This window comes from Mya arenaria, chromosome 1, assembly GCF_026914265.1.
Source record: "Mya arenaria isolate MELC-2E11 chromosome 1, ASM2691426v1".
NCBI lineage: Eukaryota > Metazoa > Mollusca > Bivalvia > Myida > Myidae > Mya > Mya arenaria.
This window is the reverse complement of record NC_069122.1, coordinates 45,820,033-45,846,872: the sequence shown is the minus strand read 5'-3', so window position 1 is coordinate 45,846,872 and position 26,840 is coordinate 45,820,033. Positions and strand designations below refer to the sequence as shown.

At 34.9% G+C, this 26,840-nt stretch overlaps 2 protein-coding genes across 2 annotated transcripts; one reads left to right on the top strand and one right to left on the bottom strand.

The window, feature by feature from the left end:
- Positions 1-223: 223 nt before the first annotated feature.
- Positions 224-22,339, bottom strand: LOC128232235 (glycylpeptide N-tetradecanoyltransferase 1-like). The gene is made up of 14 exons (XM_052945682.1): positions 22,202-22,339; positions 16,260-16,434; positions 15,721-15,885; positions 15,210-15,351; positions 14,050-14,174; positions 13,031-13,122; positions 11,966-12,082; positions 11,094-11,264; positions 8,467-8,575; positions 7,217-7,288; positions 6,837-6,935; positions 5,598-5,762; positions 5,008-5,145; positions 224-4,115 (listed from the first exon to the last, which is right to left on the bottom strand). Exons 1-14 carry the CDS (start codon positions 22,300-22,302, stop codon positions 4,095-4,097), a joined length of 1,692 nt encoding a protein of 563 aa, XP_052801642.1. The 5' UTR covers positions 22,303-22,339; the 3' UTR covers positions 224-4,094.
- A 90-nt stretch (positions 22,340-22,429) lies between these two features.
- Positions 22,430-23,309, top strand: LOC128227523 (uncharacterized). The gene is made up of 4 exons (XM_052938157.1): positions 22,430-22,446; positions 22,651-22,773; positions 23,013-23,090; positions 23,201-23,309. Exons 1-4 carry the CDS (start codon positions 22,430-22,432, stop codon positions 23,307-23,309), a joined length of 327 nt encoding a protein of 108 aa, XP_052794117.1.
- The last annotated feature ends 3,531 nt before the right edge of the window (positions 23,310-26,840 follow it).

Genomic DNA, 26,840 nt, shown 5'->3' with positions numbered 1-26,840 from the left:
TACAATACAAGTTAAAAAACGACATCCCATAAAAAAATGTTTTTGCTTAGACAATGTTGAAACGGTGGGACACATGGACGAACGCACGGACGGACAGTGCGTTTACCATATACTACTGGATTGGGAGGGGGGGGGGGGCGGATTAAAAATCACAAGAATTCAAATTACCCTGACAATTCTTGAATACAAAAATTAAGGGAGATTATTAACACCTGACAGTATGGACATTTTCATAATTTAATATTTCTAAAAAAATGTAGACATGTGTTGAATATGAAGCACATCTTACAAAGAATTTCACAACAAATAGAAAACACAATTTTATCTGAAACAAACTACATTAAATACCTATACTCTTATAATTACAAATTCCCAGAATAATAGCAACTGCTTCTTTGTACAAAAGCTATATTATCTTTATGGCATAGCTTTATTTCATTCCACAAGAACCATTTATTTATAGCACAATCATACCAGTTTCAAAATATGAATACAAGTACATAATAAATACGTGAGGTTGCAATGATATCAAATGTGTGTGTATTCTATACAAACCAAACTTGAAATAACGTTATATTATAAAACAGGCGTGTGCGTTCTATTTTTATCTGTGAATGTGGTGTATACACATGTATATATGAAAGCAAAAAAGATGTTTGGATAAATTCATGTAGGCATGCATTTCATTGGGCAATCATTATTACAGGAACGTTCATCAATTATTCAATTCAATAGGGTTTTGCACACACAAACCATACTACTGGAAACCAATCCAGGGGATTTTGTCCAGAATACCAGGGGATTTTGACACACTTCTCAATAACTCATCCAGTCATATTTCTGAAAGGCTTTCCAGGGGTTTTCGGGAGAAAACCAGAGATAATGCCTTCAACTAGGTGGATATCATCATTAGCTGGTCCGGCCCAGGAAACGTCTCAAGTTTTAACGCCACTGAGTGCACTATACAATTCCAGTGTCATATGTCAAAGGACAGGAATTAATTTTTAACTATTAGCATCTTTTCATTGTATTGCTATTTGTTTTTTTATGTGACAAAGTCTTTATATGTCTATGCACATACAATTGAGTACAACTAAAGAATTTTGAGTTAATGCTCACATATAACTTTTGCTCTAAAAAATAGGATTGTTTAAAATAATGACCAAAAACCTTTAAGATTCGAACCATGCTAACTAGGTTGGTATTCAATATTTATCTTAAGTAAATTTTATGGTCATACATCATTGACTTCATTCACTCTATTGGTCAGTTATTAATAACAAGTAATCCGATTAGCTACATCATTCTTAGCTCCAATTGAGACCAATATTGAATAACACCCCTGTCTGTTATGTGGTTAAACAAGTGTTGGTAGTTATCAGGTAGAGACTTGAATACTTTGAAGAAACTGGGTTAGAATTTATATTACTCTGAAGCGAATAGCTTGAAACTGCACACAATTCATGACTATATTCATTGAATATTTTATCTGGGAGTTGAATTATTATTGGTCCCAGATTTTATTAAAAAACTGAATAGAATGTATGTGATAGCTGTTCTCATTACTGTATGACATAGTAAATGATATGTTAATATTCTGTGTATTTGTTCATGTTGGACGTTTATGTGTATAACAAGTGTGTATACAGTTATGTGATATAATACAGTAAATGCACTGCCATCAGGCACTTCAAAACAGAAAAAGAAACAATAAATACCAATGTTACAAGCCATTGCTAAGAGGATAATTCGTTCTCCACAAATATGTTATAAAACTGCAAAGAAATTGTCACGGTTTTCAAAAAATGGAATGATGGCAAAGCAAGTACCAAAGTTGTAAAAATTTAAAGTGTTGTCATGGAGTGTTAAAGCTGGATAGCTTGGTCAAGCTTGGCGCACACAAATTCAAAGCTGTATCGGACTGTAATGTGATAGAAATCTATTTTCAACTCGCAATAGTTTCTGATTTAATTATCCTCAAATCAAAGAAAAGTATAAGGCTAGCTGTACATAATGCCTTTAGATAAAACATGCTTAAAGTATTGTTGATGTTTACAGACTTCTAACTTACAGCTTGTATATTTTTTAAAATATATTATTCAAACTAATGCGGCCGCCCCTATAAAACTTATACAAGTAATTACATCTTACTAAATTGCACCAATCAGTGAGCAATATTTCAACTAATGCTATACTCAACAAAATTAATCAAGGGTCACACAATCCAACATCTGTTGTTGTTATTTCCGAATAACTGTTACATATAAACCTAGAAGTTCACACTCGCTATTTCATTTTTCTATGAGCAACCTTTAAACAGGCTTTTGTCAGAAGTCAGTTGTTCTTTATCAGTATTTTGCACATGAATAGTGGACCCTTAAAGTGATACTCGTATTTAAAATCAATCGTAAACATGTATAACAAACATACATTTTGAGTGATAAACCTTTTACTACTTACTAAATAATGCATTTATGGAAACTATTAATTACTGATAACAAGATAGTAATTGTGCATTTTATAGCTGAAAACCCACAAATATTAAATGACTGAAGGGTCCTAAAAGATTTACAGTGATCAACTATCGTCTCATAAGGTAGAAATATCGTGTTTTCTGCACCTTTCTTTCAAATTAACCATGGCATCCTTCTAAAGAACCATTGCTTTCAATATTTATTCATTATTTTCAGTAAATTCAATAAATGTATTAATTGTGGTACTGCTTATTTGGGACTCAGAGTGCATCTTTAATTAACTTTGTTGAGTGTAGAACTGGTGTACGCATATCATATATCATTGTTATCAAATTGTTATGATTTTTGTTATCAATTCATGCAGGACATTGAGTTATACTGATAAATCACAAATCTGAATATAAACGTGTAACAAAACAAAAGAACAACAAATATACAAAGGATTCATAATTGACAATAATTCTAGAAATACATCTGCTACATATGTTCATGATGTAATTAACGCCTCTTATGGGATAATTGTTACATTTGATTATCTACTATTTTTCTCACTATTTATCCTAGCTGCTATCTACAGTAAAATCTGTAATAACTGTTCATATTGTTTAGGTAAAGCTTAAGACAATAAAGTCAATGGTCTCTCTGAATAACATTCTACATCCATATTGCAATATATCACTTAAGATTTGGTTACAATTTTCAGAATAAGATTTCTTTAAAACTGTAACATATACCCCTGAACTTTTTTTTGACATTGAAAAACTGGAGTAACTGGAGTTCTCTACATAATTATATTAAAAAAACAAACTAGTAAAATTTCAAAAGAAAGGTTTCAGCTAGAGATGAAGATTTTTCACATGCAATTTTTTCCAGGCTTGTTTAGAATAGAACTCATCCAATAAACGATCAATGTGTCAGATTTTGCATTGAAAATGTGTCCGCCGATGAAGTTGTATTCGAAGTAAGTTAGATCACCTCAATTAAAATGATTAAGAAGTGCTTGTCCTCAACGTTCACTCTGCCCATTAAGATTTTAATTCTTTGTCATCTAACCTAGTAAACTGTTTTACAGAAGCAACTGTTTATTTTTTCAAATATTTTATCTCAAGAGGTAATTTTAGATATTGTTGCATTTCTAAACTAAGTCTCTGAAATTGTTTTATGATGATGGAATTTTATCATTTTCAACATCTTAAGTTGGAAAGTATAATTAAGAATAATAGAAACAAATTTCTCTTTCCTTCTTAAATGAAATAAAAAAAAACTTATCATACACTTTTCATAGAAAAAAAGATAAATGTTTATCTTTCACATATTGTCAACAAACTGCGAACAGCTGGAAGAATATTGTAAAAGACAGACAAAAAATGATCACCACTTCTACAAAGAATTGAAACGTTCTAAGAAAATTTCATATATTGTTCATTCTAATCTAACAATATTAGTGGTAAATAGACAACTATTCCTCATTTTGTAGCTAGATTCCTAATAATATCGCAAAAGCCGGACCCCTAGTTGTTGAAGATTGATCCATGTACCTATCACAACGGTATTGTATACTGGGGGGAGTAGGAGGTGAATTTAACACAAAATAAAGCTTCTAAGTCAACTTGGTTGATCTCATTGTAACACCAGCCCCACCTGCAAGTAAAACAAGAATGGATTAGACAACAACTAATAATAGTTTGTTTGGTGTTTCAAAACTGACTCACAAATCTACCCGCAACCCAGGATTTTCAGCTTTGCAGGTGGTAATAAGTTTTTTTGTGCTATTAAAATTAAGGTGTAATGAAGAAGAATTATGGTTTTTACCTATCCACACCTTAAAGCTGAGCTCTCAATTATTTACCATTTTGAAATAAGTCTGCTGACAAAAATTCATATTTAGAAATTAAATGAGATAAACATTGTTTTTTTTTGCATCTATCTATCTTTAATGCACCAGTCAATTGTTACAACGGCCCACCCAGGTCCCGGGAATAGCAGGCACATTGACTTTTGGTCCAGGCAATCCTAGGGAAAATCCCGGCCCTGCAGTGACAAACTCCTGGTAAAATCCCCAACAAATGCCCCTGCACCCCGGGGACATCCTAGGTAAGGCCAATTAAAATGTACAAATTTAAAGCATACAAGCATCTTTGGAGATCTCGCTTAACTCCAGGAAAAGCTCAACAAATCCCGTTATAAAACGGATATATCCTGGCACAAAGCCACGACCCATTCCCCGCATTTTAGGCATGAAAACAAAACCACCACATTCACTCGGCACTTCGGGCCATCTGGAAGTTAAAAACAGTCCATTACCCCACGCTATCACCAGTATACCCAAGAACCTTTACGGGCCATGGTTGCAACTGACTGGTGCATAACACATTTTTATTTATTTATGGCCAAGGTCGGTCTTTGCACAATGATATCTGCAATGGCAACACCAAGTCTATGACAATTCCAAGACCTTATTTCTTCAAAAGCAGACTAGGTATCAACAAAGAGGGGCACATAGCAAATTATACCCAAGGCTATCCAACTGTACCTGGTGGGGATCCATTTGTGTGCACCTCCAGTTATATAGGTAATACTGCAGATTGCCGTCCCCGATCCCAAACTTCAACTTCTCCAAGAACAGTTTGTTCTGCATCAGGTCTAGCGCGTTAAACACATCAAAACCCATCTAAAATATGAAAAATAATTTTACCATGAATTTAAGCCAAAACTTATATAAAGAGAGGATATTTCAACAGTGATCATTAAATACATAACTATAAGGACTTTTCTAAAATTGGTAAAAACAAGCCCTACATAAATTTCGAATTAATGCACATGAATGTTATATTCTATTTATTTCTTAAATATTAATTGAAATACATATTTAGGTTATACTGCAGATTCCCATTACAACTCTAGATCTCTCTCTCTCTCTATATAGGTCTAAATACATAAAACATAGCCTACATATGGCCCACAATTCGCAATACTTATCATGTATATATAGGGAATAAAAAAAAACTTGAAACTACCATGTTTCCGGTCTGAATAGCTGTACACACTTTTCAATTGTGTTAAATTTACCTTGACATTATACCTCAAAACAAAATATAAAGGAGAAACTAGTAGCAGTCTCACATTTCTTGCCACTACAAGTGCATCCTGCATAAGGTCGAACCACGGAGTCACGGTACTGACATTGTAGAAGGAGTACGCGGCCTTCAGGACTTTGTGGACAGGGTGGTGCATCACCGTTGATGGCAACGAGTAAAAACTCACAAAGTCAGTGATAACGCCATTGTTCTGAGAATAAATACCTTTATTATAAGTCATGGATAAACAATTGTTCCTCAGAGATCTTCAGTCTGCAAAACATTTTTTGTTCTGAAATCTTGACAAATAATATCAAGCATAACATTCCTGAAGAAGCATAGATTCAAATCCATTTTTATTAAAAATACTTTTGCATTGTAAAATACGATTGTATCTTTCAAATATTATTTCTTGAGACTGAGAGCGGTCTAGTGGTATAGGTGTTTCCAACGGTGAGATGGACTCAGAGAATGATTCATAGCAGCTGTCTGCGGCCAATTGTATAATACTCGTACAAGTTTTCCATATGTTAAAGGGACTGTGTCACAGATTGGCACCAAAAAAAGTTTTTTTCTGTAACGAATCTCAGGACAATTATCTAATAGAATGTGTTACGCTTTGATATCATAGTTGTAAAAAAAAGTACCAAAATGTAAAAAAAAAATGTGTCAGACACCGGGTTCGAACCCACGTCGCCAAAATTGAAGTCCAGCGTCTTACTCACTGGGCTACAAAGGCTCATTCTAATTGGGTGACATAATTAAGCTATACACCTCCCTCGGTAATATCAAGTGATAACACCAACTAGCCAATCACGCATAAGGAATGAATTCTACCTGGTAGACATACCCAGTAATCTTTTTTAATGGAAAAATACGAAAAAACTGCTAAACTTAAAAAAATCATAAACTATGTGGTACTTCAGTTAGTAAGTTTCAATGCATTGTACACATCGATGCCAAGTTTATGTCAGTTTTCGACAATTTTCTTTCTTTTTTTTCGCTATTTTATCATACGTGGGACAGCCCCTTTAACTTAATGGTAGTTTGCACATTTTAATGATTTGATTGGTAAATGTCAATTTTTGAATAAATATTGACCTATCGCTAAACATTTGGCCATCTTTAGCCAAGCCAAAGCATTAACTGATTTGATACAATTGCTACCCAATGATTGCCTGCCGTGCAGCTGTCTTCATAATCAATCTTAAATAAGTTAGTATAACTTAAGTATTCTGTCATGATTAACTACCGGTATCTGTATCTGGAATCTAATCAATCCTACCTCCACCACAAAACTCTCAATAATATCCTTGCGACTGATAAACCAATGTTTAAACTCATCAATTGTGAAGATTGGGGATAGTTCCAAGTTGTCCAGGTACTGTAACAGAATAAATATGGTATATTACATTATAATACTCATACACAAATCACCACGGCTATAATCTTAAGAAAAACAGATGAGTTAAAACTGTTCCATGAACTATCTTTGTAAGAAAGTTTACCAAGTATATTTTTAAATACTAAATAGCACTGACCAACAATAATTTTTTGACAGGCTTGCCACTGACAAGACAAATAATTTTTACAATGATAGATATCAGTATTTCCTTTAAAACAACAACAAGAACAAACAAGCTAAAAGCAGATGAACTTCCAAACCTTAGCCATGAGTTCAAAAGCATCAGGTAAGTCAGCAGGCGTAAATGGACGGAATCCTTGCACCCTTGTTTGCTGAAAGAGTTTAAGCCACAATTTATACATGCTGTGTATAATTTGCCCAGACCCTGAGTGTAACATGCTAACCACACAGCCATATCCATCAACAGAACATGAAATGGAACTCATGGAAAAAAAATCAAGGTATACAAAGAATTTTGCTTTTATGACAGATTTAACTCTTAAACAAAAGCTGTCAGTAGTAAGAGAACTGCCCCTGAAGTGATGACCAATCTACTGTGCAGCAAACAAGTAAGCCTAGACATGCGAGGCAAGGACCTCTGTCTCGCACTTGACACTTCATTTTCATGTGGTAAACATTGGCGCTGTGCTGTTTTTTGTATTCCACAGATAATATAACCTGTAAGTGTGACCCTGGCCTTTGAGGTATGGACTGGGTCTTAAATCCCACACACAGGGCTCATAACATCTCTTTCCAGTCAAATTAGGGAGAAGTGTGGGATTTAAAGGAGAAGTGATACTTATCGTAATAACTGATTCAGATACTCTGCCATACCACAAACTTTAATTTATGTTCACATTCATCTTCATTTCTTTTCCTAGATGTAATAAATGTTCATAAAAAAATGTATCCTTTTTAGCTTTAATAGCAAAAGTTTACTTGTCTAGAGTCTACTATTTGCCATGTCACATGGTCCAAAATGCATCTCCATGCATGATAGCTTTTCCCTTGTCGAGTTAAATTTGTTCCATGCATGATATATATCATATATTTAAGTACAGCTCGGACATTATCGTAATTCTGTAATTGAATGACCCAATAACCTCTATGTGCAACCTGAGGTTATAAATTAGGTCATGCGCATGACATATTGTCATTAGGAAGGGAACATACTGCCAGGCAGTAAATTGAAATTGCCCCATGACGATGCATGCAAGTAACTAATACGAAAACTGAAGGGCACTCAAACGAATAAAAGACTTAAATCAGGTAGTTTTATCTGTGTTTGCTGTATAAAAGACTGCCATCAGGTAGTTTTATCTGTGTTTGCTGTATAAAAGACTGCCATCAGGTAGTTTTACCTGTGATTGCTGTATCAAAGACTTACATCAGGTAGTATTACCTGTGTTTGCTGTATAAAAGACTGCCATCAGGTAGTTTTACCTGTATTTGCCACATAAAAGACTGCCATCAGGTAGTTTTACCTGTGTTTGCCACATAAAAGACTTACATCAGGTAGTTTGTAGAGCTTGAGGGTTCTCTGCATGGTCATGTTGCGGGTCAAATGTGAGAACTTCACCTCTATCAGCTTCTTTGGATTTAAAGATCTATGCCAGTATCTGAAGTACATTGTAAAGCATTAAGATGAAAGAATATAAAAGAGAAGATCAAGTTGGTCTAGTTCAAGACATATGACAAATGACACGGTGCCAAGCCAACCTGATATGACTTTTCATAACTGTCAAAGTGACAATCTTATTTAAAATCAATACATAAACATGTATAACAAACATCAATTTTGAGTGATAAACCTTTAACTACTTACCAAATAATGCATTTATGTAAAATATTAGTTGCTGATAACAAGATTGTAACCATGTATTAAATAGCTGAAAACGCACAGATATAAAATGACTGGTGGGTTATAACAGTATTAACAATTCTCTCATTAGGAGGAAATACTTTGTTTTCTGCATCTTTCTTTCATATTTAACACGTTATCTTTCATAAGAAACATTGGTTTCAATATTTATTCATCCTATTCGGCAAATTAAAACCATTGTATTAAATTGTGGTACTGCTTAGTTGGGAGTAAGAGAGCATCTTTAAAGCAAAGGAGATATTAATTGACTTATCATGTGAGGACCCTTGACAAACAAAACAGGGATCAAATTTGACTTTTTTTACCCCAAGCAGTTTTTTGCTAGTGCCATTTTTTTTAACTAGCAAAATGGTGGGTTCCACTAGCAGTTATTTAAAAGCTGTTTTACTTCATGTTAGTTGCCAACTTAACAATTTGTTTTGTTGTAGCATTATGTGCATTGTTTATCAAGTGCACCGACATAAGAATAAACTATAAACCTTTACATTTTGTTTCAAAAATGGAGTTATGTAACCTCATAAGGTGATGGTCCTGAACAATTGTGTGAAGTATTAAGTCAATTGAATGAAGGGTATAGAAGTTGTTAATAAATATCCCAACCTGCCCTCAAACTTTAACCTAAGTTCCATAGTCAATCAGGGGCCATAATTTGTATAAAAGATAATATGGAGTTATCTAACCTCATCATGTGATGGCTCTGAACAACTGTGTGAAGTATTAAGTCAATTGAATGAATGGTATTGGAGTTTTTTGTGAAAAATCCCAACTTGCCCTAAAACTTAAACCTGCCCTAAAACTTTAACCTAAGTCAATCAGGGGCCATAACTTGTATTAAGGATAATATGGAGTTATGTAACCTCATTGCGTGATGGTCCTTAACAACTGTGTGAAATATTAAGTCAATGAAACAAAGGGTATAGTAGTTATTTATAAATATCGCAACCTGCCCTAAAACTTTAACCTAAGTTTCATAGTCAATCAGGGGCCATAATCTGTGTAAAGAATAATATGGAATTATCTAACCTCATCATGTGATGGCCCTGAACAACTGCGTGAAATATTAACTCAATTGAATGAAAGGTATTGGACTTATAAGTGAAAATCCCAACTTGCCCTAAAACTTTAACTGGATGCCGATGCCGACGCTGGGGCGAGTAGTATAGCCCACCTATTCTTCGAATAGTCGAGCTAATAATTCGGGCTGTTATAGTTGAACATTTGTCCCGTCATAAACTTTTGTCAGACTGTCAGTATGGCTTTCGAAAGAACAGAAACACTATTATCCAACGACTGTCCGTATTGGAGGATTGGACTGAAGCAGTTGACAATAATTTTCAAGTTAATACAATATACCTTGATTTCAGAAAAGCTTTTGATAGTGTACCTCACCGTAGACTTCTTAAGAAAGTAAATGCATATGGTATTTCTGGACAAATTTTGAACTGGCTTGGTAACTTTTTACATGGACGCAAGCAAAGAGTAGTTGTTGATGGTCAAATATCTGAGTGGAATCCAGTTTTGTCAGGAATTCCCCAGGGCTCCATACTTGGGCCGATTCTTTTCATAATTTTCGTGAACGATATACCGGATGTAGTTGGATGCCTCTGTAAAATGTTTGCAGATGACTGTAAAATCTATAATAATATTCTTTCCGCAACTGATCAACAACAGCTTCAATAAGATATTGACCGTTTATGTCAGTAGAGTAAGGACTGGTTACTGAAATTCAATATTAAGAAATGTAAAATTGTGTCATTTGGTAATGAAAATTTTTACAATGACTATAAGATGACAGATGAGAACGGAAATGTTCACAAACTTGCAAGGGATTATTCTGAAAAAGACCTGGGTGTGCTCTTCACAAATAAATTGAATTTTGAAACCCACATTAATAATACAGTCAACAAAGTAAACAAAATCATTGGGCTTATTAGAAGGAAATTCACCTTCATGGACAAATCCTTGTTCTTAACATTATACAAGTCTCTTGTTTGTTCCCACTTGGACTATGGAAATTTAATATACTTCCCATACACGAAAAAATGTAAGCAAATTCTGGAGAACGCGCAACGTAGAGCCGCAAGACTAGTACCTGAATTTCGTGGACTTTCCTATCAAGAACGATTAAATGAACTTATTCTCCCAACATTGGACTACTGTAGAAAAAGATTTGATATGATACAAGTTTTCAAAATTATTCACGAAGTTGATGACATCAATGCAAGTGTATTTTTCAATTTTGCGGATACACTTACCTACAACACGCGACTGGTTTAGGAAGGACAACTCCTGCTGTATAAACTGCCTGAAACAGTCCTTGTAAATGCACCCTCCGAGTTATCTCCCTTATTAACACAGGCGCCACTCGTTTGGATCGCAGCTTCTTGTGGACACACAGAAAGTTTATCTCAACCATGTGTTTCCTCCTGTAAAAAAGAAAAAACGTTGATTGGCATATACAATACAGGTGTTGAATGTTCTTTATTACAACGCTTCTTTTTTCCACAAAGAGATATTGAAAGGTACTTGCTCATGTTTTTTTTTACCAAAATAGGTTTTTACTGTAATCCATCTGAAAACACTTATTTCTATTAACAATATCAAAACTGCAGTAAAATTTGGTTATAGTATAAAAGAATTTTGGTTTTAGTATATCGCAAACTCACGCCGGTAAAGTCAAGAATGAAATAGTAAACAGATCCCCTAAAACCACAAGGCCACCAGAACTTTTACAAAAGTAGTAGATATTTTGACCTTTTAACAAAATATTGATAACATCACGTGATAATGTCAATCAACCAATCAGGCAACAACAAAGCTGTAATTAATTGATTGCTGGAGGCAGACAATGTTATAGTCACTAGGATAATACAATTTTTCCAGCCATAAAAAACACCTGACAGTATTGTAGTGTTTGGCTCTGTACAGTTCATCATTGTTAGGGCATTCAGCTTTTGTTTTGCGCCTTGAACTTTATTTGACAGACCCACAATCAAAGAATCATCTTGCACAGACTGTACAAGTCCAATATACCAATTAACAAGTATAATGTACAAAATGTACATATAATAATTAAATTTGGTATATTTATGTTTATATATATAAACTTACACAGTTTAAAACATACCTGTCATAGATCTTTATATGAGCTGGCACGGCACTGATGAAACCTACTAGTTTGCCACTCTTGACTACTCTCACACCGCAATGCCATTCTTTTCGCCAACCTGGAGGCTGCAGTGCCCTGGAAATGGATATGTTAAATCAACCCAGTGCCCTCAGAATAGATCCATTAAATCGACCCAGTACCCTGGAAAAGGATGCATTATCAACCCAGTGCCCTGGAAATGGATACATTAAATCAATCCAGTGCCCTGGAAATGGATAAATCAACCCAGTGCCCTGGAAGTGGATACATTAAATCAACCCAGTGCCCTGGAAATGGATACATTAAATCAACCCAATGCCCTGGTAATGGATACATTAAATCAACCCAGTGCCCTGGAAATGGATACATTAAATCAATCCAGTGCTCTGGAAATGGATACATTAAATCAACCCAGTGCCCTGGAAATGGATACATTAAATCAACTTTTATATCTATATAACTGTTGACAACTCTCTACTTGCAATACTAATCTCTTAGCCAATAAGTGGATGCAGTGCCTTTTCAACATACAGAAGTCATAAATCACTATTTTTCCCTGACTGAAGTTCCAATAAGTTCTTTCTTTGCTTTAATTACAGATGTTAAAAGCTAATTTCAATTGGCTAGGTTTTCTATCATTGTTCATCTAACACAAACCATTAGTATCAAAACTTGCAATTAAACTAAACAACAAATCTTTAATGATTTCATTTTACTCATGTTTCAACCTATTTATAGAAACAAAGTCTAGATATATGATATATAAAGAAACATATTAATTTCAATGCATCATTATGTTCAAATTATTTGACTTGATCATAATCAAAACAAAAAAGGATAATATTTGAGTTAACAATATGAGCAATATTTTGGTGATTTTTCCAGCTGATATAATTGTGGCCACTTAGCTATTAATTGAAACCTCATTTATAAAGGCTAATATTTTTATGTGTAAACAAATCATATGCTTTTTTTGTTTTGACCATTAGATTCAAATGAGTGTAGGATAATAATGCATAAAAATTGATATGTTGGTCATCTTACCACTGCAGAAACTCCGGTGAGTAGTCAAATCTGAACATGTTGTCATCATCTTCTACATAGTTCTCATTCAGAAGAGTGTACAATTCCTTCAGCTGTCAACAAGAAGTCATCAAAATTAGACTTTTGGATGAAGAAGCCCTAATTCTTATACTATGCTTGGCATTAATTCATTATTTTTTAACAAGCCCTGCTATATAAAACTCAGAGTTTGAGCAAGCCAGGAAGACATTTTACCATTGCAGGGCTGTGGGCTTGCGTTAATTTCAACCACTGCGAAAAACGAAGCCGTTGAGTTCCACAATGCCTGTCACAGGTTGCTACACTTTATTATTTAAGGGCCATGATTTCAAACAGTGTCAAGTCTGAATACAGACTCAAGTGGCGGAACTGCAAATCTTTATTTCATTTTATCTTTCTTTCTAGTAGAGTTTTGATATTAATCAAATTTTCCTGAATTTTATTATTTTATTCATAATGTATACAAAATTTTACAATAAATAACACTTTTATATTTTTGTAAAACAATGAAATAAAGCTAGGTAGAATATTTCATAATTTAATTCAAGTGCTTTTTTTGCATCTGAGTGTAGACTTTGGACTTCAGATTGTTCTTAATAATGGCCTAAGAGCTCAGCATTAGAGGGCTGTAACTCCTTATTGTACATGGAGTTGCCTCTGTCCTGCCTTGAGCCATCTATATGCCAATGGATAGGATCCAGTGATTTTTCTTGCCTTTTTATGAGTGGGGCCAAGGCCTTCCCAATTGTGAGAATAGCAGAACAATACGCTAAAATGTGAAACAGCCAGACTAGAAATTTTACAAATACCACTGCTTTCTGCAAATGCTGCACATAAAGCATATTTTAACATAGCTTGCACTGGCACATTACTAAACGAATGCAAAGGAGGGTGTAAAAATAAATGTTTTTAGATTCCTGATTGTTTTCGTCTTTTAGGTATTGTGAATGGAGCCATTCATACCATGAATCATATCTGATAAGTGTACATAAACCACTTACAATGAGTGGATCTCTTATGTCAAGTGTGTCCCAGTTGAATCCAGACGGCAACGAGTACGACTCCTGACGTATCTCATCTGACGGCTTGTCTTGCTCGATTTCCTCGTTGCCACTGACCTTCTCGTCTGAAAAAAAAACAGGTAAAAAATATATACTTTTGAATGCAAATTGACTTTAAATAGCATTCTAAACAATGGTCAATTTACGTGTATGCTAATTATAGTAATAAGTTTTAAAATATGGCCCATGATACATAATTACATTATTAAAGAGAAATAACCGAGGTGACTCCTGTGTCATTAAAGCACTAAAAAGCAAAAGCAAAAGTTTCCTCTTATGCTCTGACAGAATACTTAAAAAGCAAACCAAAACGTTTTGGCTTCAAATAGAAATCTGTGAATCAAGTCAAGGCCACCATCACCTTGACCTTTGACCCTTACACCAACTTGATCGAAAGCTATACATCGAATACTAAAAAGAAATAGGGGTCATCTTCTGACCATGACCGATGTGAATATCAAGTTTGAAATCTTATCAGAACTTAATTGATCGGAAATGCATGTAACTTTTCTAGAAAAGGTCATTTTGATTATTGACCCCAAAAATCTATAAGGGCCATCTACTGACCATGACAAATGTGCATACCAAGTTTGAAGACAAGATGATCAGAAACAAAAGTGTGATGCCAAAATCGCCTTGGAGAAGTAAACCCTATGAGTCAGCAATGATTTGCAGGTGACACAAAAACTAATATATGCCCATTTATCGGATAAGCCCATGAACTTAACAAATCACATTGTTGACTATTTAGGGCATTTATTGATGTGCTTACGAATGCTTGTATAATAATTATAATAAATTATATAACAAATGATGAAAATACATTTTTTGGGATAATATACAAACAGAATAATGATATTGTGCATGCCTTTTGTCTTTTGTCGGCAGTTGCCATGTTCGCTAAATTGCTTGACACAGATAAGTACTGTATTGAGTAACTGCAGCTGATATTCAGAACAAAAGAATAATTTCCAGTAAACTGTTGGACAGGATTTTTCCCCAACACGTATTTTCATGGTATGATTGTCTTTCACAATGACTAAACAATCTGACAAGCATTTGTCTTATTAGCTTGTGCTAATTTCGACAACTAAACTTACTTATTTTTGGTACAGGCTGGGTTTCCCAGAACTGGTACCTCTTCTTCGTGGCTTCATCCATGGACTTTGGCGCATTTCCAGCAACCATAGATAACATCTCCAGCTCCTTGACTGTACGCTGAATCTGCTCCTTGGTTGCAATCTAAACACGAAACATCATTCAGTATTCTAAGCAAGCCATTTTTCATGACTATGTATCTCATAAAATAACTATATCTTTGACAGTGCAAATATTATTGAAGGAATTTGGCATTTACTACGATAACGCTATATATCCTCCAGTTGTTAATTTATTGTTGGCAATGGCCTAATGGCTTATCTTGCATTTGAGTCAATTATATAGGGCTCCATTTGAAACAGACGCACTACACAAACTGCATTGTGCATGCATCAGATGGGATAATAAAAAAAATATTTCAGAGGAGAAGAAGCCTATTAACTATTATAAAGAGTAAAAACCAATGACAGGTATTCTGTGAAACTGACTATTTTTAACTTCCTTCTAACTCACTAATGTTGACTGTTCAGGAGGAGCAGTAGCTGCGGAAGATGCCTTCAGAGTCATCTTCCTGTCAGAGTCCCCCCGGCCTCCGTTGGCCGCTCCAGCCCCTTCCTGGGTCGTGTCTTGTCCCTCGGTGTCGGCCTCTGCTCCGGAACCAGACATGTGATTAACATCCTGCAAATATCATATATTTTTAGGCTATTAGAACAAGAGTTTACTGCCAATAACTAACTTAAGCATTATTTGGTGCCTAATTTAATTTCAGGGGAAATAAATTATGAAAATTATCAACCCAAATAACAAAATTGAGTTAAAACTTTTTTATCTACGTCTATAGTGCCTGTACAGAAGAAAATATTCAAAAGCTATTTAATTTAGCATTGCATTTTCGGGTCAAGTTTGAAAAGCCTTGAAAACCAATAGAAGACTAGAAAAAGGACTTGTCAAAAAAGTTTGATTTAACAAATGATTTTAACTGAAAAAATAGAAAATTTATTTTGAGTTGGTATGATTTAGACACCAATTATATGATACGAATAATAACTTACCGACTTCTTCTTTGCTTCATGTGGGTGATGATGGTGGTGGGGATGGTAATGGGGTTGGTTGTTCAACTCTTGGTCTTCACTCAATGTCTGACTGTCAGAATCCCCACTCGACCTCTCAAACCCTCGAGGCCGCCGTAGTTTTTTCTTCTTGCTCTTCTTTTTAATATCACTGACCCTAGTAAAAAAAAATGTGAATGGAAATTATAATCAAGATTCTACATATCTTCAAAACTGGGTTTTTTGTAATTAAAGAACTGCAGTGAACATGCAATATATATGACCTTTTAAAACATGTTTGCCGAAGAGTATGCCATAACCAAACCAAACCAGATTTCAGGACATTTCTATGTTATGCTGTTTTTTCTCCTGCATACATAGTACAAGTCAGGGCTTCTAAAAAACAACAAATTGCCAATCTGGACTGATTTTTTCTTGTTAACACATACCCGCCTTTAAATAAAGATTCTTGATTTTAACTTTGCTAAACTGATTTCAGTTACAGAAAATGGCTAAAAAATTGGTCAATTTTATCTCTCACTTTTTTCAATTTTGTTCCAAAAGGGTCTGTGTCGCCGGGTCCGGACACATTGGCGTTTCAAACTTTCCAAAGCTCTTGAACAAGTACTTACACTTAACTCCATCTTTAGGTAATTAAAGTAAATTGTAGTTCACACACACATGTTCAAAACCAAAAATGCTTAGAAGATTGATGTTAACTTTTATAATAAATCAGATTCTAAACATTTCTTATTAAAGTTGTGTCCAAATTTAATAACGTGAAAACAAGATTTTTAGAAAATACATGTGACCTAAATTTGACCTCACAAAATTAATGTCAAGTTTATCTTGCTCTGATTTTTTAAGTTTAAATGATTAGAAATCAAACAGATAACAAATTTGTAATGTATTGTATATGAGTTTTATTTATCAAAATTATTTTCAACCCAACTGGGTTTCAACTAATAATTCTATGTGATTCTGATACTAAAATTGGATTTAATCATCATGTGATTGCCATATCTTGTGCTGGCCCCGATTTCTCAAAACTTCTTAAGCTTAACAGGCTTAAGTAGCTTATTTCAAATAGTCAAAACACATACTAAAATGTGATTTTGGTAAATGAAATATGATTATTTGTGATATCCATAAAAGAGGTTCCTATTTAAGGTTGAATAACTCTAAATGATGTTTATATTATGCCAATTATAGACAAAGAAAAATAGTGGGATTAGCTAAATCCTGTTATAAGGGACTTAAGAAGTTTCGAGAAATTGGGGCCTGGAATTTGAAGTAAGATGACGTTGACAAATTGATAATAACAGAATGTTATTAATTTTTATTAGAATTATCACCTGTTTATGTGTTGAATCAGAAAGTGTTGTAATTCCTTACTTTAATCTATTATTTAATTGGATCATAAAAGTCTTAATGCGTAAATGAACAAAAAAACATAACATCAATAGTACACTCAAATTCTGAACTACTGGTTCAAGTAGTTTCTGGCAGTTTTTACAGCTTATCATTGAATTATTCATATGTTTTTAATTCCCATACTAAAATAATTCACATTTTAGGTAACTGCACCACAAGCTGCTAGTGCTGATATTTTTCCACATGTGTTTGTCCAAATAATTGTACGTTGACAGATTTTTTTTACGACTAATGATATGGCAAATCCTTCACGTACAAATTGTAGTTATTCCGATCGGGATTCCGGGTTAAAGCATATTGCTTCAATAAAATATCATAAACACAATAACTATTACCAGATAATGTTATTTCATATTGTAACGTAACCGCATATTTGCACAATTACCGCCCTTTGTTATAAATTTGCCATTACAAAGTTAAATGTCTGGCGGTGTTTTTCAAAGGTTAGTTTCATATTTTAGACTTATTTATTCCATATAAATATTCTATTAGCGACAGTAATAATTAAAGAAATCATGTTAAACATTATTTATTAACCGGGAATTGTTTTCATAAAGAGTATTAGTAAAAATAAAGCTGTCACCCTTCATGTTTTCGCAAAGTGGAATATACCCGTTTTACCCATCTTAATAATGAACTTGTCCGCCTGGTGAGTATATAAGCGCGTCGCTCAGCTAAAAGATTCGTTCTGTGTTTGACCGCCGTCAAGGTAATATCAAACAGTTAACCGGAAATAGTTTTTTGAAGGCAAATAATTAGAGTGTTGACCTTCTGGCTGTTTATTATTGAACACAGAGCATTGCGATCTGTGGGATAAAAAGGCACCAGGAACTTGACATCTATAGGGTTATCTAGCGTTCCTGGGTTCAAGTAGCCAGATACATAGAGCATTGCGATCTAGTCTGGTGAACGGAGCTGGTGACTAGAAACTCTAGTAAGCCTCATACCTGACATCTGCGTTGGCCACAGGGAATTGCGATCTGCGCGCTGACAAAGGTTAGGGTATTTTGCATCGCAAATAAATAAGCTCCCGTAAGAGAAAGCCATTCATCAAGTGACTGAACTTTATATTAACCAATGCATAGTCTTTGAACCCTGATTATTTGGTTGATTATGTTTTAACTCACCAATCATTTTTCGAATCATTTGTTTTAATCATAAGACAAAGTAGCCTGAGGAAAATTTATATAAGAGCGATCCATATAGGCTCTACGACACCGATTGAACATACAGCCGGCACGTTACAATATTAGTTCCGTACACAAAAAATAATATCCTACCAAGTAATTATGAGTGTGACGGTTTCTTTTTCATTTTATACTGTCAAAACAACGATATATATACATGAAGGGCACCTGCAAGGCTGTGGTTCACAGTTTTACAACAATCGGAACACCTAGGAGATGGCCGGTTGTTATGGTTGTATTTACGAGGTCAATCTCGAAGCTTGCCAGAGATGGCTGAGTTGTTACGAAGGGAAAATTGTTGTTTGTGTCAGTTAAGTTTCGTTTTTATGGAAAGGGAAATCCTGTGTTTTAATGCATTTAAAGCTTGTTTTGTGCAAAATATCTTTGCACTTACATCCCAAAATATGAATATTAACCTTTATTATCTATTCCATACATTAAATACTTCTCTAAATACAATTTCAATATTTTTCAAAACCTCCCTGTTTTTGCACAAACCCGTTTAGACATTCGGGATTAGAAGAATCCTGTATAACAGTTTTAGACTACCATATGTGTATGTCATGCAAAAAAACAATTTGTCGGAAAAGGCACAACATGCAGCCTTTTTAGCGTATGTAAAATGGCATTCATCATATTTTTTATCACTGTCATGCTGTCGCTTGACTTTATATACCAGCCTTTAAAAAAAGTATATCTGTGGTGGATCCATTGTCTATTGGCAACACCCTTGACTTGTCAATCCAAGGGTCACAGGTTTGATTCCCTGCCGCACCAATAAACAAATACTAATCGTCTTACAGAAGGGACGTTAAATGGGGGTCCAGGACGTGCAGTGATTTTTATTTAAATTTTCAAAACCACCTGTGGCTTTACAATTGGGAAAATAAGCGCGTTAATTCCCAAAATTGGGAAAATACAATGAACATTAAAATGGTCATTTAAAATAGCCATGCAGTAACAAAGACACCTATTAAAACTGTTTCAACTCTCTTTAATGACAGTTACTATCATCAAAACATGTAAAACATTATTTTTGTGCCAAATGATCCCTATTAAGCATTATCACTTTCTCACCAAACAAATTGCAATTTCAGCTTTCTGGTCTTGTGATATGTTAATTAAATGCAAGATCTTAAAAAAACACAATAAACAAAGTTACACTGAAATCATACATAAGTAACAAAAAACACTTTTGTTGAGTCTTTTAACGTAGTATTTGCTATTATGTGACATATTTATGATTAAACTTTTAAGTTGAATGTTACATTTTGCTATAAGGTAATGCTATCATTTATTATATGTTATTATTTGCCAGAAAGTTGAAGTCAAAACGTCGTAAATTGTAAACAAATTGATCAGTGTCATTAGATGAATTACTTGCGTCTCGGTGATGATGATCAGAAACGGTGTATTTCACGGGCCTTATCCCGGATCGAACCGGTTCCTGCTATTGTTGCGCTTTCGCATCGTGTTTAAAATGCATTGTTTTACGAAATAAAAACAACTAGAAATGTGTCCATAGGACACGGATGCCCCCACTTCGTTTTTTTGTCACAGAAAATAAGCCATAATGATTTTTGAAGTATTTTTGGCAAAAAAGGGCCGTAACTCCTAAATGACTAAAGCGATTTCCATGACTATCGAACTTGATCAAGATATTATGGTCACAAACATGTGTTTAAAGTTTGGTGAGGATTGGACAAACAGTTTTCAAGAATTAGATCGGAAACAATCTTCGGGACGTATTTTTCAAGTCTTTTTTTGCAAATAAAGGGCCGTAACTCCTAAATGACAAAAGCGATTTCCATGGCTAAGGAACTTGATCAAGATATTATGGTCACAAACATGTGTTTAAAGTTTGGTGAGGATTGGACAAACGGTTTTCAAGAATTAGATCGGAAACAATCTTCGGGACGTACGTACGTACAGACAGACAGACGTACGTACGGACAAGGGCAACCCTATATGCCGCCACTTTGTGGGGGCATAAAAAGCACAATTCAGGGTTCGAATTTAAACTCGCATACTCGCAAAATGCGAGCGACATTTGCAAATTGCGAGTGACTTTTATTCAAGCGCGCAAAATTCTGCGTGTCATGTCTACACTACCAGTATAAAGAAGACAGTACGGAGTCAAGCTCTAGTTGGTTTTCAAAAATAGAACAAATCCCGAAAAGGCAGAGTTTCATCTCGAATCTTTCCGGGATGCTCCGAGGCGTGCATAATTCAAAGCGAATACAAATGATGTAATCACCTAGCTCAATCATTGGCTAAATTTAGCGCTTTCGCGCACTTTATGTAAACCCCATCAACCTTTGAATATATTTCCGCCCAACTGTCAAAGTGAATAGACTTCGTCGATCGATATATTTCATGGTCTAAAGCATCCTTGCAACATTTACTGTTGCTTTTATTTATTTTGAATTTACAATGTTATTGTTTTTAATACTTATAATACTTAATGACATCTGTAGCGTGCTTGCCGAATGGGTATTACCCGATGGCGAGGGTGAATATACAAAGTGAACAATGTCAAATTATTGGACAGCTTTGTTATCAAAAAGCGGCCACCATCTGATGCGTCTTTCCGTACCCCCCAAGATGAATAAGCCATCAACAAGTTCTAGTAGTTGAGTGACTCAAGATTTATACGTTTTAATATTCATAATATGTCTTAGGTGTAAATTTCTAATTAAATTACACAATATCATAAGGGAATAAAGCAAATAATAAAAGTGCAAGTTGATTTTTCATTTTGCGAGTTGCCTCAAAAAGCACTCACAAAATTTTGCGAGTGCTCCTCAAAGTTTAATTCGAACCCTGCAATTCATATTTGTATTTTTTATTCATTTCTGGGGGGAATTGAGTACCTTTTTATGGGAAAATATGACTATTTTTTGGGAAAATTGGACGATTTTCGGCGAGGGGAAACAGCCGTTATTCGGCGGTAAATTTCACGAAAAAAAATCACTGACGTGTGACAGTGCTATACACTTGTGCACGTTAAAGAACCAGGGTAGTTCTAGCCAGTGTTACATTCTGGCTGTGCACTATGCTCCAAGTAAAAAAACATAAAATGACTAACAATCTTATCAGAGCGATGGCCAATGGGCAAAGCCCAAGTGCGAGTATAAATAAGAAGCACACCACCAATTTTTTTCCCTGACTGGAAAAGGGTGTAACTTGGCCTATCATTGCATACTTTGTAACACAAAAACGTAGGAAAACATGTTTGTCCGTCAACTTCAACCCTAGAAATTTCAGAGAAAGAAACAGGCAATCGACTCTTGATTAACGTGTTTACATGGCATAAACTATTACCCGTCATCTGCCGTGTCATCATTTTCGACATCTCCATCAATAGCGTCAGGATCAACGTCTTGATCAGAACTTAACTCGTACAAAGAATCTCCATCCGCCATGCTTGTCAAAATTATTTTTTATTCCAACGAAAATGACAGGTAAGAAACCCGGTTACACTCCACTAATAATAGTCTGGTTCCCTGCTTACTGATATTTCATACAGTAGTACTGGGTCCCTTTCTGCATATGTGTCCAAAGCTTAGGTGCTTAATTCAGTGAACATTTCACTAATTCAAATTTGAATATATTTTTTTCTTTATTTGTTTTACGTGAAACCATTCCAGTATCCCTGGTACACAATATTAATGGGTCACGGACACTACGGACCGTGGACATTACATTTAGTTTCAGAAATGGTTAAAACTGATTAACCAATAGCTTGTGTTTAAAACATTTTAACATTATAGGACGAGACGATCAACCACAGCGACGTCCCAAGGACACCCGACCACACCATGCGACTGCCAACAACAGACAGTGTTCTTGAGGGTAGCCAGATTTCCGCAGCCGCCGGTATCACCCACTTTTAGGTATGGTCCTTAACTTTTATTTTCGGGATTCAATTTCCATAAAAAGGTTACAAGTAGAAGGTAAGGGTTATATGTTTTTATTTATGTAATACTAATAGTTATAAAAAGAATAGCCATAAAACTCTTCAAATGGAATTACATAAAAGGTTACAAGTAGTAATAAAGGTTATATGTTTTTTTTATGTAATAGTTATATAAAACGGAATCGCGGACATTGAAAATGTGTAATTCTTTTTCAGGGACAAGTACGACATGGACACGTCTGATTTTGATGTGACCCGGCCCGACCGTGAACTGCTCCAAGAAAATCATGAAACGTAAGTTGTTATTTGTTATTACTTAATCACGGAATTTGAAAATGTATTATCGACCGGAATAAATAACATTATAAATATCACCGCAGCTATCGCGCTGCCTCTACTTCCAGCGGGCGACATCCCAGCAGCCTTCAGAAAGATAGAGGAAAAGATGGACGCCAACGACGAAAGAATGATCTCCCTTCATCAGTATGTCAGCAGCACGTGGATACAGAATGAGATGTGGCCAGTCGCTTCGTGGTCCGTCTTCGGCCACTCTATCCGTACCAACAACGATGTCGATGGTTGGCACGCGAGCTCAATCGACGGGCAAAAAAGGGAAACTTGCCTTTCTACCTGCTGGTTGAACTCTTGTACAGAGAGGCGCATGAAATACCAATTATGTGCAAGCTGGTTAAGGAAAGGAAACTGTGCCGCTTCCAACGCAAGGCTTCAACATTGACACAAGGCCGGCTCAGGAAGCTTTGGGCGGAGTATTCTGCCAACGAGTTGACTACAGGCAGTCTGCTCAAAGCATGTGCGAGACTTTATGGGCCTGTTTAAATATGAATGGTGGCTTTGGTGACATGTGCTGTTTATTCGTGATTCATGTAAACACTGATATGTCTTATATGTGCTAGATTTATTTTGGTAAATAAACTGTTTTGGAAAATATTTCTGCTCGATTTATTTTGTGAAATAAACTGTTTTGGAAAATATTTCTTCTTTTGCTTTTAACTGATTTAACTGCCGATCTTTCAAATTTCGTTCATTATTTTTCACATAATTGTTATAAATGCATAGGTCTTTAACACCTTTTGGAATTTCACAAGATTTTATATTGAACCATTGATCTATTCGAACTTCACGGGATTTTTCACAGTTTTATGGAAGATATAACGTCATACTGAGCACTCATATTCAAGTATTTATTAACAAATTAAAAACTAATGAGTGAATAATTTAAAAAAAAATGTTTAAATCATGGTCCGTAAGGTTCCGAAGATGGTCCGTAATGTCCTTAAATCTGGTCCGTAATGTCCCTAAATCTGGTCCGTAATGTCTGGTCCGTAATGTCCATGGTCCGTAGTGTCCGTAATTCATATTAATGGCGTACGAAAATGGGAGCAGGACTTTTCAACCCCAAACCCTTTTAAAAATGAAGAATTTTCAACACTGACTTTTTAACCCCTAGCTAGTTTAAAGTTTGTTCAACCCCTACCTTGTTGGACTTTTCAACCCATCTATTGAAGACATTTTAACCTCTACTTTAAATATTTAATTAGCAATATTGATTACATTGGTTTCAACCGCTATGTATATAAAAAAAAATCAATCCCTATTTGAGTCGAAATAACGATTTCGTTGGAAAACTTGCAACATTGTTTGCCGGAACAATATACTGTTACAAATTTGTACATGTTTTAAATAAGACAGACAGAGAGCGTAGATTATTGTCGTAAACATGTAAATAACTGTTTCTTTGCAAAACATGATATGTCAAATAATAATTATATTGGTCACAACGATACATGGCAAAATAAAACGACAGGAGAAAAAAAATAAACTCAGATAAAACATAATATTGCAACGAGGGTTGCCCGGAAAGTTTTGAGACTGCATTCATAAAAAGCTTACCACTCATAGGATGCATTTAAAATTGAATCAGCTGTCAATCAGCTGTCAATCAGCTGTCAATTGTATCTAATATAAACAAATCCTGAAAGTTTCAACAATGTACTACGAAGCGAACGTACACAACAATCATTACAAAAAGTACAGTTTACAAACCACGTAGCACTTTTTTGTCCCATTGCGTCACGTCATTTACAGTTTTTCAAAATACGCTCCCTCTGCACGTACACACTTACGGTGACAATCAGCCCATTGCTTAAATATCTGTCCGTTCCACTCTTTTTTGATATTATGACTAGCTGTCCTTTTTAGCTGAACGGATTCGCCAATTTCCCTCACTGTCCTCCGCCGGTCTTCTTGTAACATGTCCCGTACTGAATTTGCGTCACTTTCACTCACGACTGACGGCATGCCGCTCCGCTGTAAATCGCACACATTTCCATGCCTGCACTGAAACGTCCATGTCAGCGAAATATCAAAGCCCTTGAACATGCTGGCTTTTATATATCCCGTGTTAGAAACGTATAAGTATTTGTCGAAGTTATCCCGCTGCGAACACAGTGTTGATCATAACGCGCTGCTCCGTGCGTGACGTCAACGTTGGATTTTTTCCGACATCTTCGAAATACCTCTCTACTTCCGCTGACCGTTACAAACATATTAACAGTTAGATTGCGTTTATAATTTGCGCAGTGATGCAGCTGACGTCATACTGTCGTATTATGTTTTGACGTGACGTTTTGGCTTCTTTTATTCAGACGGAGTAGTATATATGAATTGTGAACAATTTTTAGAAAACGTCAATTTCAAAGTGATCCGTGAAGCGCTAGATGGGTTGTCTTGACAACCGTTTCCTTCCTTATTATGAGATTATTTTATTCCATTTTTCAAAAGGAAACTCGTGAATAGTCTATATACACAGCTGTTTATTGTTTGTTGATTTATATTTAAAACATTCTGAAATATAGACACAGTCTCAAAACTTTCCGGTCAACCCTCGTACAAATGGTAAATATCTAAACTAAATGCTTAATAAATATGCAATACCAGGAAAATAGGGATTTGGGAGGCTAATGTCATATATTTCTATATAGACTAGATCATATTATTGATCACAGAATTTCTCAAAAGAAATGCTTAGTTTATGTATTTACTTAGATTTCTAATTTCGACTTTATTTTGCGATTTCATTAATTCAATAAATGTTTTAAATAAGGAACTAAGTTTTCCGTGAAGCTTCATGGTCCTTAAACGGTATAACACATCAGAGAACATATGGATCGACAAAGTCATCATCAGGGCGACTTAAAGTGACACTCAAAATCAATACATTAAACACTTGTATAACAAACCTAAATTTCGAGTGATAAACCTGTTACTTCCTACTTAATAATGCATTTTGGAAAATATTAATTACTGATAAATAATACGTTTAACTGTGTATCCATAGCTGAATACCTAAAAATATTAAATGATGAGTGCAAAAGATTTACTGTGATCTACTATCGTCTCATAAGGTAGAAATACCGTGTTTTCTGCACCTATATTTCAAATTAAACTCGGTATCCTTAATAAGAACCATTGTTTTCGACATTTATTTATCCTGTTTTGGTATACACATGTTTTAGTATATCAAAAAGGATGAATAAATGCCGAAAACAATGGTTCTTATTTACGATACCGAGTTTAATTTTAACGATTAACATTTGAAGAATAATGTATTTGATTTGAAATCTCGCACAAGAAAAGGAAAAATGCCGAAAGGAAGGAGCAGAGCTGACAATTTTTTAAAGTCGGCATATTAAACTCATGCGCACTTCAACAATGTACTTCGGTAGTTTACGGAGATAGCCGAATGTATACGCCTGTCGCGCGCGGTAGTAATTTTACATACGGCTAAATATAGGTCACCTACTAGCGACGTTTTATACACATGTGCCTTCAATTAACCGGATAACTATACTGCTGAGAGTATGTATTTATACTTAAATGTGCATATATACACCCAGAGATGTAAATAAAGCTCATATGTAAATAATAATGACTTACCGCTTGTTTTAAAGAGCTTTTTAAGTTTAAGTTTATCTTTATAAATAGCTATAGTAGAGGCGTATATATTGATATGCTTGCAAACTT